The following is a 16236-nucleotide window of genomic DNA, read 5'->3' as shown; positions in this document are numbered from 1 at the left end:
GGACACTGGAGGTGCAAGGACATGTGCTGGGCTGCAGATGCTGTCCAGGGCAGCAGGATTTGCTCTTCACTGTGCCTTCATGGAGGCTGTGCAGCCACAGCCTGGAGGGCCACTGAGGATTTTGGAGTTTGGTCCTGGTTTTTTTTGTTTGTTTTTTTTTTTTTTTTTTTTTTGGTCCACACAGTAAACATCACAAGTCTCTCCACCAGACCTTATTTGAGTAACAAAAAGCAACATGATAACTCAACACGTTCCCCAAAAGCTGAAAAGTCTTAGTTTCCTCCTGCCCTGGGACATTCCAGCGCTGCCCTTTTGTTACCCAAACCTGCAGCCCTGAGCTGGACCACCCCTCACTGCCACCGTAAATACCAAATAGAATACAAAATCTGTAAAACCGGGGGTGATAGGGAAGAGATAAGCGAGTGTGGGCTGTTTCTTGGGAGGGGATGAGGGTGGCAAAGTAGAGTTTGGGAGTAGAAAGGGGGAATATCCAGGGAAACAAACGCTGGAGCAGTGGGTTGTTGTGGTGCTGAGCACACCCATGGCAGTCCGGCCCCGCCCTGAGAGGTGTAAAACGACAAAGTTAACCGAATTGTTGAGCCCCCAAATCCGCTGCAAAGGCAGGCAGTGGTTTATTTGGATCGGTCTCTTCCAGAGGGCTCCACAGGGGGGTTTCCATCGGGAATGGCCGGTGCTGCCGTGCCCGTGTCCTCAGTGCGGGAGCGCCGGGGGTCCCTCAGCTCGGGGCACTGCATGGTTATCGCGGCTGCGTTCAGTCAGCCCAGGGATAAACGCATCGGCCCAGGGGAATCTTTCATTTCAATCCCGCGACTTGCTCCTAAAAGAAATCAGCCGCTCTCAGGGTTCTTCTGTTCGCCTGAAGCTCAGTGCCCTCTCCGAGTCCGCTTTCCCTCGGCGGCACTATCAGTCACCGCCAGCAATTCGCTCCAGACGCGCCGGCGGACCGGGGGCTGTCGCTGTCGCTGTCGCTGCTCGGGAGGTTCGTGAGGGCCGGGCTGGCCCCGCCCCCGCCCCGCTCTGAGGGGCCGCCCCCGCCCCGCGCACGCGCCTCCGCGCGCTCCCAGGCCCTGCCCCCGGCGCCGCATCGCGGCGGCCATTTTGTGCGGCTGCGGTGGGTGCGCGGGCTCGGGCGCCGCGGGCCCGGGCGGGGCGGCTCCGTTCTAACCCTTTTTCCCGTACAGAGCCCTCGGTAAGAGCTGCGGCGGCGGCCGGGCGGCCGGGCCGCCTGCCCTGCCCTGCGCTGCGGGCCCGCGGTGCGGCGGGGGAGGCGCGGGAGGAGGCCGGGCGGGCGCGTCCCCGCGCACAAAGGGCCGGGCCGGGCCGGGCCGGGCGGCGCCTCCTCCGCCCGCGGGCCCGGGGCACCGAGCGGGGCCGCTCCCGCCTGGCCACGGCCCGGCTGAGGCCCTGCGGCCCGGGCCGGCCCCCGCCCGCCGCCCCTGGCCGTGCCCGCCGCGGCCGGCGGAGCTGCGCGGGCAGGTGAGTCCGTGCGGGCCGAGCGCGGGCCCGGGCGGCGGGGGCGGCCGAGTGACCTTGCGGCGGGGCCGGGGCCGGTGGGGCCGTGCCGGGGCCCGAGGCGGGCTCGGAGGGGCCCCGAGCGGCGGGAGCGGGAGGGGCGCGGGGCCCCGGCGGGGCCGGTCCCGGGGGCGCCTCGCCCGGCCCCGGGGGACGGGGCGAACACCGGGAAGAAGGTCCCCGGTGCCCGCGGCGCTGCCCCCGCCCGTCTGGGTTGCCCTGTAAGCGCCAGCGAAGTTGCCGCGCAGTAAAGGAGCGTTCTCCTCTGCTTCACTTCCTCTGCTAGTGAGAATCAGCTCTGTAAAATAAAAGCAGCGAACAGAAAAACAACAACCAAGCAACCAACAAAAGGAAAAAAAAAAGAAACCAATCCCAAAGGAAAAGCAACCCAAACCCGCCCTTCCCAAAAGAAAAGCCCAAAGTAGCGTTCAAGTGGGTCGCAGTATGAGTTTTCTTTCAAAAAAAAAAAGAGCCTCATGGCTCTGGTTTTACTCAAACTTACGTATTATTCTTAGTAATTTGCTTCCCCACCTTGGTCTGCTGGGGTTAGGCAGGACACTCGGCCGGTTGTTTCCTTGGTGGACTGCTGTTAAGGTGGTTTCCTCGGTGGTTTTGTGTGCGGTGTGTGCTGGTTCTTGTGCAGCTGACAGGGCGTTGTGGGGTGTCCACGCTGCGTGGGGCACCTTTGCACAGCCGGTGCTGGCCCAGGTAATGTGTTTGTGTGCATTCGCTTCACTGGGAAGGATGTTTTTACCTGCAGGAGCCATGGATGGTTGGCTTTAAAGTTGAGATATTTGAGACTTGCAAAGAAAAGGAGTTGGTGTTCGGTAGAGAGGTTAAACCCAGCGGAGTGGAGTTTTGCACCTTTTGGGAATGCTGCCTGGTCTTGTTCGTGTTGTCTTAGTCCATGCAAATCTTCAGCTTGTTTTCGGTGCTGTGAAGAGCAACATATGCAACAGGGTGGTTGCTGTACTGGAAATACATCCAATGATTTGGGTTTTTCTTCCAAATGGAAAGCTCCTTGTGCATGAGAGATTTATCTGCTTCTCGGAGCAGGTGTGTTTTTGCATGAAACTGTTTTTCAGGTGGTTACAGTTCTCTTTCTTTGTAAACTGCTGCTTGACACTGCTGTAGATGAAAGTGTATAGTTGAATCCTTCTAATATAGGATTGCATGTTTCTCTTAAAGGTCTAATAAAAAAAGAAGTCTTATTTTCCTAAATGCATTTGCCATTTTAATGTAAGTCTGTAGAGTGTAGTTGTATCTTTCTGACTCCTAAGTCTGTTGTTGATGTCCTGGAAGATGTGTGAATATCTGTATTTGTTTTTAATTCCCTTTGTTAGGGAGTTTGTGGAGGGTTTGTTAGTACTTCTTGCTCCAAGTTCGCTCTGGTAATGGTGCTTAACAACTGAAAGCAGCTTGTTTGGGCTGTGTGAGGAGGAGGCAGTTGTCTGTTCCCAGTGAGATTCGTTTCTGGACGGTTTTCCAAAGAATCACCATTTTAGTGTGAGGTGGCCTACCAAGCAGTGAAATAGCAAAGGTTTTCCATCCCATCTTTAAATACAAAATCCGTGTGTTGCCACTTAAAATGTTGGGCTTCTCTGTTGAGTTGTAATCCTGGTAAGATAATTTTTATCCAGGGATGAAAAAAAATGGGCATTTGGTCAGGATTTGGATAATGAAATGGCAGATTACAACTGAAAATACAGTATCTTGTGGGAGCTCTTCCTGTGTGCTCTGTGGAGGTGACTGCCTGGAGATGGCTGTGAAATGTCACTTGGTTTCATCAGCTTGTGTGACTCTTAAAGAATTCTTCACCTGCAACTCCAGGGAGGTTTCCTGAGGTACAGCTTATGTTGCTTTGTTTGAGTAAGAAGATGCACAGTTGGAGGAAGGAATATCATCAATGACGGGGAAAGGGTTTGTTAAAATTCAGGGGTTTCAAGTACTAATTCTCGTTCTTTGCCTTTGAAAGAGGGATTTGTTCGCCTGTTGGTCATGGGAAAATTGGAAAGAGTCTTTGAATGCTTTCTGGTTCTTTTTCATATTCTTTGTGGAAGACATACTTATGTCTTGAAACCGTTCAAAAGCTCTGCAGTGCAGTCGCCAACAAGTCCCGTAGGGAGAAGGTCTAGAAAATGCACCCTCGTGGTTCTGGTGTGCTGGAGTGCCTTGTGGTGGTCGCAGGTTTGAACTTTCTGTATATACAGTTCTTTGTGGACTGTTACTGCTGTTGTGTTGCCTGCATTGATTTTTGCCTCCATTTATTCTTTATTGCAGTCTAAAAGTTGGTTTTAATTGGTTGCCCACAGGATTGGCTTGGCTTCTGCTACTTGTTAAGAAAAAAACATCTGTCTTTGCAGGTAAGAGCCTTTGAATTGAAGACTTCTTTAAATGCATATTGAGTATATCCTAAGAAATACCTGAAGCTTTTGGAATCTGAATTTATATCAAAAGACTTGGGTCAGATAATCTGTAGCCTGTCTCTTTGCTTTGACTTACTCTTTGATGGTGGTTTTGGCAATGTTTTCCTTGTAAACAGAATTTTCCGCCAAACTAACGTTCTGTTGTTTCATCAGCACGTGGTAGTCTGGAACACTCTCCCAGTTATTTTGCACTGTTGGAAAATGCAGTTACTTTGCTTCAGGCCACAGGTCTGCACGTTTGTACCTATTGGAGTGTAGAAGTGAACATCAATTGGTTCTAATTAGGTTTTGCAGCATTTAAAGGGCTTGAATAGTTTCAAATTGGCTCAGAGATGACTGAATTAATCTTAACTGGTTGATTTGAGCCTTAAAAAGACAAAACTGAAGTCTGCAGTTTTAACTTCTGCTAGACAGTCTCCTACTTAAAATTCCTCCTCCAGTTACTGCAGTTCTTAGTCTTCATCCAAGAACTGCCAAATATGTTTGTGTGTATTTGTACCATGTGGGTATTGTACTTTAATACTCCCTGGGGACTGGGGTGAATCTTCTCAGCTTTTCCATTGAAAAATTCATGCATCTTAAAAGGCTGGTCTGGCATGCTTATGAATTTATGCATATGACCCAAATTCTTGTTACTTTACCGACTAGCACATGGATGGAAGAAGTAGTATTGTCACCTCTTACACTTTTTTCCCGGTGTAACATCACCATTTTTAAAGCTATCACTGTGAAGACATAAGCATGCTGTTAATGCTGCCCAGCTGAGCTGAGTCAGGTTGGCTGTCAGCAGCCTGTTCCTCTCCCTTTTTGATCTCACCCTGCTAACGGGGACGGGATGGCCATAGTGCACCTCTAGGATTTTGTGCTTCCACGGATATATGGAACACACAAACCCACACCAAAACCCACTTCTGCCTCCAAGTCCCTTTGTGCCCCAGGAGGAGAGCAGGCAGCCTGAGGACACCTCTGAGAGCCCCACAAAAAGCCTTCAGTGCCCGCTGGACGGGCGTGCGGCCCGGGCTGTGTCTGAAGTTGGTGTTGCCTCTGCAGGTGTCGGTCTTTGCAAGTGAGCAGTGCAGTATCTGAACAGGCTTTGCATTTTCGTGACTTGGAAAATTTGAGTGAGTGTGTTATTGCTTCCTAAGTGCATTTTGGAAAAAATCTGCTTGTGTTTAGAAATGTAAAACTTGGCCATTTTGGTCCTTGAGATTTTTTCTTTAGGTTACAGAAGCAACACTGCTACTCTGTTTAAGCACTGAAATCCTGAGAAGATCGAGGCAGTTACGTGTTGACAGAATATTCCTTTGCCAAAAATATTTGATGAGTCAAGTCCTTGAAATTCTTTTTATTCAGACCATGATACTGTCAGCTCTTGCTTAATAGCAAGCCTTTGCCTAGTGTTGTGCATGGAACTAACTGCACTGAAGTCATTGCAGCTAGTTTTTTTAGTGACCATCTGCCTAAAGCAGCTCTTTGGATTTTTTTTGTCAATAGTGATTTAGTGGACCTGAATAGAATACTTGGTAGCAAAACTTCAAGGACTCTCTTAGCATTTGCCATGAAGTTTTGAGTTGAGTGCAAAAATGAAACACTTGCATTATCCCAGACTGCTTGAACTCTTTTGTGACTATCTGGTAATTTGTCTTCTGGGCTGGGTTCCTGAAATCATTTGTAAGTGCAGTTAGCTAGCAGGTGTCAGTTCTGATAAAGAATGTAAGGTGTTCTAAACCAGCAGACCTGAGTCCACACACCTTCCCAGGCTGCCCTTGTTCAACCAACAGCTGTACCAGATGGTCCTCCCTTTTGCATTAGTAAGGAAATAGCTAAAAGTAGTTTCCCATTTAACCCAAGAAACTTCAAATGTCTTAACTACCAATGCATAAAAATTTCTGAAGCTAATTTCTATATATTACAGGTAATAGAAAAAAAATGAAGCCTCTTAGCAAGATTTGCTCTTGGTAGTATTTCAGTTTCAAAAGTGTCGGTGCAAAGCCAGGGATGCTTTCATGCTGCTTGCATGCCTCAGGATCATCTAATTCAGAAGCCATCCTGGAGCAAAACAAATAAAGCTTGGCCTTACCTTGCCCTTTGGTATGGCTTTTGTAAAGGAAGCAGAATTGTCATTTTAACTTCAGTTTCAGACATTGCCATCAATTGTGGCAAATTAAAAATAAAACTACAGAATTGTTGTAAAACACTGCTTTTTAAAACAGTGCAAAAAGCCTTAGGTGCTTTCCTAGATGTTTATGTAGCATAGGTAGTGCTTATTTTGACCTCTTGTGTTTTTGTTTCACACGGGTCAGCTATTTTGTCGTTGGAAAATGATTGGGCAATGAATCTTTTTTTCAAGTTAAAATGTAACTGCCACTATAACAGATAAAGGCAAGGATGTTGCTTCTGCTACCTGACCATGGAGATGGGCAAGTTGCTTTCAGAAGAATTAGCCCTGAGGCTTAGTGGATATTGCCCTTTCTGTTGCTCTCTGCCCTTGGGGGAATAGAGGTTTTCTTAGCAGTGGGTTTTTTGTTTCTTCAAATGTCTGTGTTGTGAGTTGCACTCTCTCTCTCAGGATGGTGCAGTAAGGAATTGGATGTTCATGCACAGTGGCCAGAGCAGCGGAGCTGACTTGGTGTGAACGGGCTTGTTTGCTGTTTCCTTGAGGGAGAAAGGTCCTTCACACCTCTCTGGTGTCAGCCAGTTGTGGGGCAATGCCCTGTAATACCCCAGAGTGTTGCTTGAATTCATTGGTGTGTTGAAGGGGTTAGCTCTGCTTTATTGGTCAGTAAAATACTTAAGGACCCAATTTAGTAATCTGAAGTTCCATCATGCAAACAAAAGAACTTCTTCTTGACCCTGTAGAAGAATTGTTACTCTTGTTTTCATTAAGTGCTGACTTCAGCCTTTACCTGGGTGAATTGTGGCTTTACTGAGTCATTCAAGACGTGGCTGCTCTAAAGCGATTGGAAAACCTGGGCAGGCAAACGGAGCTGGGCTGTGTGCTGGGATACGATCTCAGCTGAATGTGAGGGACTGGGGGATAGTTACTGACTGGAGTTGGTCAGAGCTTTGGCAATGGCCAGGAATCTTTGGCAAATGGCCACGTGGTGTGCAATTGGACATCTGGCTGGACTTGATCTTTAAAGGTCTTTTCCAACTTAAACAGTTGTGTGATTCTATGATCTGGTTCGTCCTTGATTTCAAGTGCTTAGTTAACACCATTTCTGTGTGACTAATGGGAGCCTTGGAAATCTTCCATAAGATACTGAGCCAGCTTGTACTTAGGAAGTCAAGAAGCTTCAGAGACGAAGTGGCTCAGGTGGAACAAGGTGCTGCTGCTGATGGTTTAGGCTGAGAGACTTCTGAACTGGTGAACTCTGCTAATATTAATATGATGCTTTCAGCATGTACTCAATGTTTGTCTAGAATAAGTGACAATTATTTAGTATCCTGTTTGTCTTCAACTTCTGCTATGACCTCAGACTTCTATAGAATTTGTACAAGGTAACTGTCCAGATCTTGCTGTTAAGCATTGATCTCAAGCTTCCACTAATGTCAGCTGCAGAGGTTAAAATCATTTTCCTGTGCCTGAGATGGAAGGTGTCATGTGCTAGACAGAATTCTATCTGCAACTACTGAAAAAATCAGACCTTGTTTTTGGAAGTTGTAAAGGCCAAATACCTAGTTAGGATATGTGTAGATGTTAATCTAATTTAGGTGAGGTGTGTGTAGTCACAAAATGACTGGGGCTAATTTATAACAGTTAGCAAGATACAGGTCCCCTGGACCCATTGCCTTTGCTAGGAATCAAATATCAGGTCAGTAGGATACGGTCAGGATGTCTTGTAATGCAAGTCTCCCTGTTGCTGGTTGTCCATGTTGGGGTTTTGTTCATAACCGACCTGATCTTACGTTTCTAGTTGTCTTCACCTGGCAGGAGATAAAATCCCTCCCCAAATGAAAGGGAACTGTTTCTTTCCCATAACTGTGCAGAATTTGTCAGTCACTTTGTCAGGTACAGTGGATACCATATCAGTATATAGCAAATTAATTTTGTTTGCTTGGCTAAAATACTCATTTTGCTTACATTCCGTTAAATATTGAACTACTGATATAATAGTTCTGATTTTTGATATTCCTTAGTTAGTTTGTTGTTTGTTTTTTTTTAACTGACACTTGTGGGTCTTAGTATAACAACTACTTTGGAACCTCTAGTGCAAAATGTATACTGATTGTGTTGGTAAATGTTTAATACTTCAGCCTGTATGAAGTAAGCAAACACGAATAAGAACGTTGGAATGTAAACATGCTTAATCTTTACAAGATGTTACGAGGTGTGTATAACCAAATGCAGTAGCGGGTGTGTGTAGGTGCTTGCATGGTGTCACGAACAGTAGTCTGACATGGCCGTTGCCTTTTCTCATCTGCAGGTGTGTGTGGTTTCAGCGCAGCATGGCTGTGGTCATCCGCTTGCAAGGTCTCCCGATTGTGGCGGGGACCATGGACATTCGCCACTTCTTCTCTGGATTGACCATTCCCGATGGGGGCGTGCATATTGTAGGGGGTGAACTGGGTGAGGCTTTCATCGTTTTTGCCACTGATGAAGATGCAAGGCTTGGTATGATGCGCACAGGTGGTACCATTAAAGGGTCAAAAGTAACGCTGCTGCTGAGCAGTAAAACGGAAATGCAGAACATGATAGAGCTCAGTCGTAGGCGTTTCGAAACTGCCAATCTAGATATGCCACCGGCGAACGCGAGCAGGTCGGGACCACCACCTAGTTCTGGAATGAGTGGCAGGGTTAACTTACCTACTACTGTACCTAACTTTAATAACCCTTCTCCTAGTGTGGTAACTGCTTCTACTACAGTGCATGAGAGCAATAAAAACATATCCACATTTTCTACTGCCAGTATGGGGACTGCACCTCCAAATCTTGGCAGTACCTTTGGTAGTCCAACCTTTAGCTCAACTATACCTAGCACAGCGTCCCCAATGAACACAGTACCTCCTCCACCAATCCCTCCTATCCCAGCTATGCCATCTTTGCCACCAATGCCTTCTATTCCCCCCATACCTGTTCCCCCTCCTGTACCCACACTGCCTCCTGTTCCTCCAGTCCCTCCGATTCCCCCTGTGCCCCCTGTACCTCCCATGACCCCTCTGCCTCCCATATCAGGAATGCCTCCTATGAATCCTCCACCTGTAGCACCCTTACCCACTGGAATGAATGGGTCTGGAGCAGCAGTGAATATGAACAGCGGCTTGAATCCATTGTTTATCGGTCCCATGAATCCTGTAAATCCTATCCAGATGAATTCTCAAGGTAGTGTCAAGCCAATTCCAATCAATCCTGACGACTTGTATGTCAGCGTTCATGGAATGCCCTTTTCCGCAACAGAATCTGATGTGAAAGACTTTTTCCTTGGGCTCCGTGTGGATGCAATCCATATGCTGAAGGATCATGTAGGTCGAAATAATGGAAATGGACTAGTTAAGTTTTTTTCTCCTCAAGATACATTTGAAGCACTGAAGCGAAACAGAATGCTGATGATTCAGCGCTATGTTGAAGTTAGTCCTGCAACAGAGAGGCAGTGGGTGGCTGCTGGAGGCCACATAACTTTCAAGCAAACCATGGGTCCCTCTGGGCAGGCACATCCTCCTCCCCAGCCTCATCCTAGGTCCAAATCTCCCGGTGGGCAGAAAAGGTCACGGTCGAGATCTCCCCACGAGCACGGTTTCTGTGTTTATTTGAAAGGTCTCCCTTTCGAATCGGAGAACAAACACGTGATAGATTTTTTTAAAAAGCTGGATATAGTCGAAGACAGCATTTATATAGCTTATGGACCTAATGGGAAGGCAATTGGAGAGGGGTTTGTTGAGTTCAGGAACGAGGCTGATTATAAAGCAGCTTTGTGTCATCACAAGCAGTACATAGGGAATCGCTTTATTCAGGTTCATCCAATTACTAAAAAGGCGATGTTAGAAAAGATAGATCTGATTCGTAAACGATTGCAGAACTTCAGCTATGACCAGAGAGAAATCCTGATGAACGCTGAGGGAGAACCAGGCCTGCCAAAATTGTGTGCACATATATCTAATATTCCATACAACATAACAAAAATGGAAATCCTGCAGTTTCTAGAGGGACTGGCAGTAGAAGAAAACTCTGTACAAATCCTTGTTGATAATAACGGACAAGGTTTAGGCCAGGCACTGGTTCAATTTAAAGCTGAAGATGATGCTCGTAAGGCAGAGCGTTTGCACCGTAAAAAACTGAACGGAAGAGACGTTAATTTGCGTTTGATAACTGTAGAAGAAATGAGAGATATTGAGAGAAACCCACCATCTCAAGGGAAAAAGATCCTGAAAATCCCGATGCAAGGAAACGCGGCTGTGCCGGGAGCGCCGGGCCCCGGTGGGGATGAGCATGCCTTCCTGGGGGGAAATGCTAAAGAAGCAAACAATGGTCCTCCCTTCAACTTCCCCGGTAACTTCAGCGGCTCTGGCACGTTCGGTCCCCCTCTGCCACCTCCCGGGATCGGTGGCTTTCCTGATTCTAGACCAGGAATACCTGCAGTTGCAGCTGGTAGTTTACCCGGTGCAAGTATCGAGGTGCCAGCTTTCGCTGGTGGTCCTGCTAATTTGAGTGGGCCGGCAGGTTTTGCAGGGGGCCCTCAGACGTTTGGTAATGGTCCTGGCAATTTAAGTGGGCCCCCTGCCTTTGGTGCCGGTCCTCCAGGAATTGCTGGCGGTCTTGGACATTTAAGTGGACCTCCGGGGTTTGGACCCGGACCAGGAAACATACATATTAGTGGACCCCCAGGTTTTGGAACAGGCTCTGGGAAGCCAGGGCCAACTGTCATCAAAGTGCAGAATATGCCCTTTACTGTCTCGGTTGATGAAATTTTGGATTTCTTTTATGGTTACCAAGTGATCCCCGGTTCAGTGTGCTTAAAATACAATGAGAAGGGCATGCCCACTGGAGAAGCAATGGTTGCATTTGAGTCTCGTGATGAAGCTATGGCAGCTGTTGTTGATTTAAATGACAGACCTATAGGCTCCAGAAAAGTAAAACTTGTTTTAGGGTAGCTGTTCATCTGAAGTAGTTGTAGAATAGATATTCATAGTGCTGTGATAAATGCATCTGGATTGGTTTTTATAGTATTTCCAGGATAGAACCTGTGGATTGTTTAAATTGTACAACAGATTGGTTTTGATAAGGCAGAGCACTGGGTTAGCCATGACGTGAGAAACACTGCGAGGAGAGATGTGCAGTGGATTTTCCCCATGCGAATACGCGGAGAAGCTGGACAGATTCTTATTCACCGTAGAAGTTTGGTAAACTCTCCTGGACACAGTGCTTATCGGAACCCGGGAGGGGTTGGACGTAGTTTTGGATAAGGGAAATAGGTGAAGTCAGTGAAGCTCTTCAGTGGGTGCTCTCGTAAGCCATTGTAAAATAGATAGCTATTTCTAGATTTGGTTAAAAGCTGGCTGAATTTGCTTTGTTTACAGGTCAAAGCTTTGTTTAAAGTCCTGATTTTATTCTGCAACTGAATTCTCAGTGTACACAGATTAATTGTTTTGTGTATGTATCTTTATTTTTTCCAAGATTTTCACTGTATGAACAGTTGAATTATGCCCTTTGCTGATGTGTCTACCAAACTAATTCCTATGAGTATGAGCAGAATCGTTCTGTAAAATTCAAGCTGTTCTTTGTGGTATAACCTTTAGTTATTTATATATTGCAATTATAACTGTGCAGAATAAGACTTTTGCCACAAGTATAGCTAACCTCAAACGTAAATCATATGAGTTTTATAGTACACTTAAAACGTTTCCAGTTGAAAATAATCATTATTGTTTAAGTAGCTTGATTTGTTAGGATCACACGAATCAGTTGGGAAAGGATCTTTGACACTAGTTGGATATTGATGTTGTATTTCTCATGTGTCTCTTGAACTCCTTACATAGAGTCTCTGTTAAGAGAACCAAAGTGGTGATTATTAGTTGAAGATTGGAGTCCAGATAAAGTTTTAAATTAGGTTATAATGAAAGAAACTTGTATCTTCAGCAACTCTGTTGTGAATTACTGCTATGGGTGAATTCAGAGATAAAATTTATTTTTCTCCAAAACTTGAAAATACTGAGTTTACTATATATTTTTGCAATAAAGTTGTGCTGTTGTATTCAAAGTCTGTAAAGAGTTGCCATTTTCTTTGTTGTGCAGTGAAGCCTTCCATGGAAAAACAGAGAAATGGAAAGGGAGTAATTACTCAAGTAAAAAGTAGAATTTCTTTGGTTCATCCTCGCTTGGCTTATGATAAATTTTAAGACTTGGGTATTGCCTGGAAAAAAATCCTGCTATTCCCTGCAAATCATTGTACTTAAACATAGTAAAGCTTAACCTGTTTTGGTTTTTTTTTTTTTTTTTTTTGACAAAGAAAAACAGTGCCTTTTGGTGTTGCATATCATGGAACACTGAAGTGTATGGGCAGGCAAAATTGAGAGGTGCAAGTGGCAACAGTTTTATTCCTGTGGTGTGTAGGAGAGATTTGCAAACCTGTGCAGCGCTGCATCCCGAGAGGATTTCCCAGTACAGGAATCCGTGGAAGGATTGTGTAAAGGTGTACTTCAATAAAGAGGCGGTTGCATTACACAGATGCTTCTGTAATTCATTAGCATAATTTTCTTTTGACAGATGACTAGGTGGTCCCATCTTTTGAAAAGTCATGTGATTTGTATATACTGTTTAAAATGAAGCCTCCTGTTAATAAAACTGTCTGTCTCTGAAGCTCCATGTTATGCGTTTCAACAGTCTTTGGGAGTAATGTTTCAACAGCAGATCTTTGTTTCTTTTTTTTTCCCCCCTCTGAAAGTCTGAAAGTACTCTTGCTGATGTCAGAAAGATGTGTGATTAGGAGTCAAGTCTTTCAGTTAATTTTTTAAGTTTTGCTCTTTGTTTTTTAAGCAACTTTTATTAAAGTTTCATACTATATTGGAGTTATTTGGGTGCTTGTTTTTTCATGTTTCACATTAGAATAAAATGACTGAAAAGGAAAACTTGGCTTCATTGTTCACAGAATTGATTTAAGATATTAGTGTGTGTTGATCTGCCAAAACTGGTGGTAACTGTTTTTCAAACGAATCACAACAATGCCTGCCTTGTTGTGAAATGTAATTAAACTCCAGGTGTCTGGAATTAGAGACACAGTGCTGTGTTACTGTCTTTGATTTCACGTCGGGATCCTCTTGGTCGTGGATCCAGGGCTTTTAGTGCTTGGGTTAGACCCGGCATATGCTGTGGAATATACTTGTGTACCTCTTCCTTTGGACTTGCTGAAAGTGCAGGTTTGTTTTGGAAAGCTTTTCTTTTCTGATTCTGAATTTTTCCTCTATGGACTAAATATGTTTAAATGGAGAAAAAAAAAGTGCAAATCCATACGAACAACCATTGCTGTTGGGAACATTGACTTGGATGGAATGCTTAAATGAATGATTTGGGGTGGGGAAAGGGTTCTTCATCTTGCCAAGCAGTTGATGCTCCTCATCTTTTAGCATAAATTAGGTAGTAAATATGCCCTCTTCCTTGAGAGTAGGCTCTTGGAAAAAAAAAAAATAGGAAGTCCTAGCATATTTTGAATTTCTGTAGGTATGAGAAGCAGTACATTGACCCGAGTAGTTATGGTTGACTCTTTAAAGCATATATGCAGAAAAGGTCATTGTCAAATATTGATGCAAGTAAAAGCAGTTTTCTGTAACAAGTTGCTTTCGTGTGAGAAGCAGCCTTAAAACTGCACGTGGAGCTAAATTATGAGAGAAACCTTTATATATGAACAGACTGCACATCTGGAGTTGATGAAATTGCTTGCTTTGCACATGTCTGTGTCCATGAACAGCCTTAGGGAGTAGGACCTGAGGTCCTCACTCCAGTGGAGGGTGCACAACTGCCCCTGCCGTGTACGCCTGGAGCTGGTTGGTGGCAGGAGGCAGCACCAGACAGAACCAGCTCCTGGATGCTGCTCAGATCCCCGGTTGTGTTGGCCTCGGTGCTCTTGGAGTGTCAGGAAGTGACGTCCTGTTAAGCCTCCTGGGAACAGAACCTTCGGTGACACTGATGTCCCGATGGCTTCCAGTGATGGAGAGAAGGTACCTGTGCTTATGTAAATGGCTAAGTTGGTGTTTTTAGCAGTTCCTTAGGTGTCGGTGTCTGAGTTGTACTGCTGAAACAACGTAAGTGGTGACGTGTTACATTCACAATGTGATTTCTGTTCAACTCACAATGTGATTTCTGTTCAACGTACTTTCTTCAGTCCCATTCTAAATAGAAATGAATGTAATTAGTCAATGATAAACTTGTGACTTACGTGAAAGAACTTCAGTAGTTAGATGAAAGTGTGACTTAGAATTACTAAGTTTCCAGCAGTTACACATAAACATTGCAGTCAGATTTTTGTTGTTAATGCAAGTTAATTCTGTAATATCACAGACAGCGTTAAAGCCAGTCCTGTATTGATGAATTGTTGCTCTTTTCTAAGTGTAGATTGTGAGAGGTTTGAGGCTCTGTAGGTTTAAAGACACTTGAAGGATGCTTTTTAAAGTAGCATTCCTTTCATAGCACGTAGTGTTTTCTTTGAATGTCTGTGCTCTGAATTTGTGGTGAGTGGAGAGCAAGATGGATGCAAAAATGACTGTAGTTGTGCACCAGATGACATTGAAGCTCTGCCTTCTAAAAAACATATCTGCTGGTCAGTCCCTCGTGGCGCTGACTGCCCTTGGAGTCCTTGCCTGTGCTGTGTGAAAATAGCAGCTTGTTTTGCCAAGAGTATTTTGGAACACTGGAGACTGTAGACTCTACAGAAAAGGATGTTTCCCGTCCCCAGGCACACCAGTGGTGTGATGATGACTGCAGGTGTTGTGTTTGGTTCCTCCTCAGTGTCCTGCAGTGGTGCTGTTGGCCCTCAGCGGGTCGGCCAGCAGCGAGCACCGCTGGACAGTGTTGGCCTTCTGAGCCACAGAACCAACTGCTGCGTGCTGGGGACCACTCACAGCTCTGGGTGCCGAACAGATCGCTCTGAGAGCAGCTGCTTTAGGCTGGTTATTCAGATCCGTGCTTTAGACCCTGAACCAAAGGACATTCCTGCTTCGTGTGGAGTCCAGTGCAAGGAAAGGACTAGTTTCTGTATTGATAATTGGTTGGAAAGAAGCAGTTTTGAAACTGGACTGATGTATTAGGAAACATTTAGGTTGAGTCTAGCTAGAGACATACAGAAATTAGTTTTATGGCAGTTTGCTTCTTTAGATGTTGTGCAGATGTTTCAAAAGAAAATGAGAGGTGCTAAATTCTATTGTTGTAAGGTTTCTCAGAAACTGCTTGGGCCTGGAGGCAGAGATACCAAATTACATTTGCTCATTTTTGCTCCTTTGCAGGTTTGCTGATGCTCCCCTCTGTTCTGTGGCTGTGGTTTTTTTCTGTGGCTTTGGGAAAACTGAGCTAGAGTTTGTGTCCAGAGCAAATGACTCTTTGTCCTGAAGGAAGAGGAAGGGAAGATGCCTGTTAAATGCTACTGCGGGAGGAGTAACCTCGAGGTGTTCTCTTCCTGTCTGTTTTGGGCAGTGAGAATGTGATAATAATAATAATGGCCAGTCTTCGCGAGCGAAGATCCGGGGAAGGTCTTTCCACCTTCCAGCCTGCGCATTGGATTTTTTAGGTGAGACACAGTGTGCGCGGAACTGAGCCCACCCTTTAATCCTAAGGTTCATCTGCCGGGGCCAAGCGAGCTTGGACGGTGGCAGCGAGGTCCTTAGGACGTAGGTGGGTTGCCTTTAAGGGCTAACGAGCCCCACCTGCCCGGGAGTGGCCCTGACCGGGAATCGAACCCGGGTCTCCGCGGTGATAGCGCGGCGCCCTTAACCACTAGACCACCAGGGGCTCCCTGAGAATGTGATAGTGGTTCAAAGATTTGCCTTTCCCACAGCAAACCTGTTGGTTGGTGGTAGGCACGTTGATTTGTGGCTGTGTGCTGGAGCCCACTGCTCTCTCCCGATCTCGTGACAGGTGGGTATACCTGGAGCTTGTTTTCTGTACAGGTGGCTTTGTTGGTAATTTTCTTGGAGCTTTGTTACTGCGTGGAATGTTTGGTGTTGTTAGTGCTCCCCACCTCCTTGACCTAAATGCTTTTCCCTCCTGGGTGTCAGTACCTGTGGAAGAAAAGCAGCCCTCGGAGTGTTCTTTTTTCTGTAGCTCCTCACTGAGCTCAGGTGTTGGATGGTTTGG

General features: G+C 45.8%; 2 protein-coding genes across 6 annotated transcripts in view; both read left to right on the top strand.

Moving 5' to 3' along the window:
- Positions 1-1106: 1106 nt before the first annotated feature.
- Positions 1107-16236, top strand: part of CPNE1 (copine 1) — a 40816-nt gene continuing 25686 nt past the window's right edge. Inside the window, exons 1-2 of one of the 4 annotated variants that reach the window (XM_050313419.1) lie at positions 1187-1210; positions 3814-3896. The gene's annotated coding sequence lies outside the window, so the exon portion shown is untranslated. Of the gene's footprint in view, positions 1211-1735; positions 3897-8398; positions 8530-16236 lie in introns of those variants that run through there. The other 3 variants (XM_050313420.1, XM_050313418.1, XM_050313421.1) reach the window with 3 other exon arrangements.
- Positions 1130-13022, top strand: RBM12 (RNA binding motif protein 12). 2 transcript variants are annotated; one of them, XM_050313416.1, is made up of 3 exons: positions 1130-1210; positions 3846-3896; positions 8387-13022. In XM_050313416.1, the coding sequence occupies exon 3, from the start codon at positions 8409-8411 to the stop codon at positions 11046-11048; it is 2640 nt and encodes an 879-aa protein (XP_050169373.1). In that variant the 5' UTR covers positions 1130-1210; positions 3846-3896; positions 8387-8408; the 3' UTR covers positions 11049-13022. The 2 variants fall into 2 exon arrangements, with proteins under 2 accessions (XP_050169373.1, XP_050169372.1); XM_050313415.1 differs by having other exon boundaries at positions 1156-1210; positions 3814-3896.

The sequence above is a fragment of the Myiozetetes cayanensis genome, unplaced genomic scaffold, assembly GCF_022539395.1.
Source record: "Myiozetetes cayanensis isolate MyiCay16 unplaced genomic scaffold, myiCay2020 scf19, whole genome shotgun sequence".
NCBI classification, from domain to species: Eukaryota; Metazoa; Chordata; class Aves; order Passeriformes; family Tyrannidae; genus Myiozetetes; species Myiozetetes cayanensis.
This window is presented reverse-complemented; position numbering and strand designations above follow the sequence as displayed.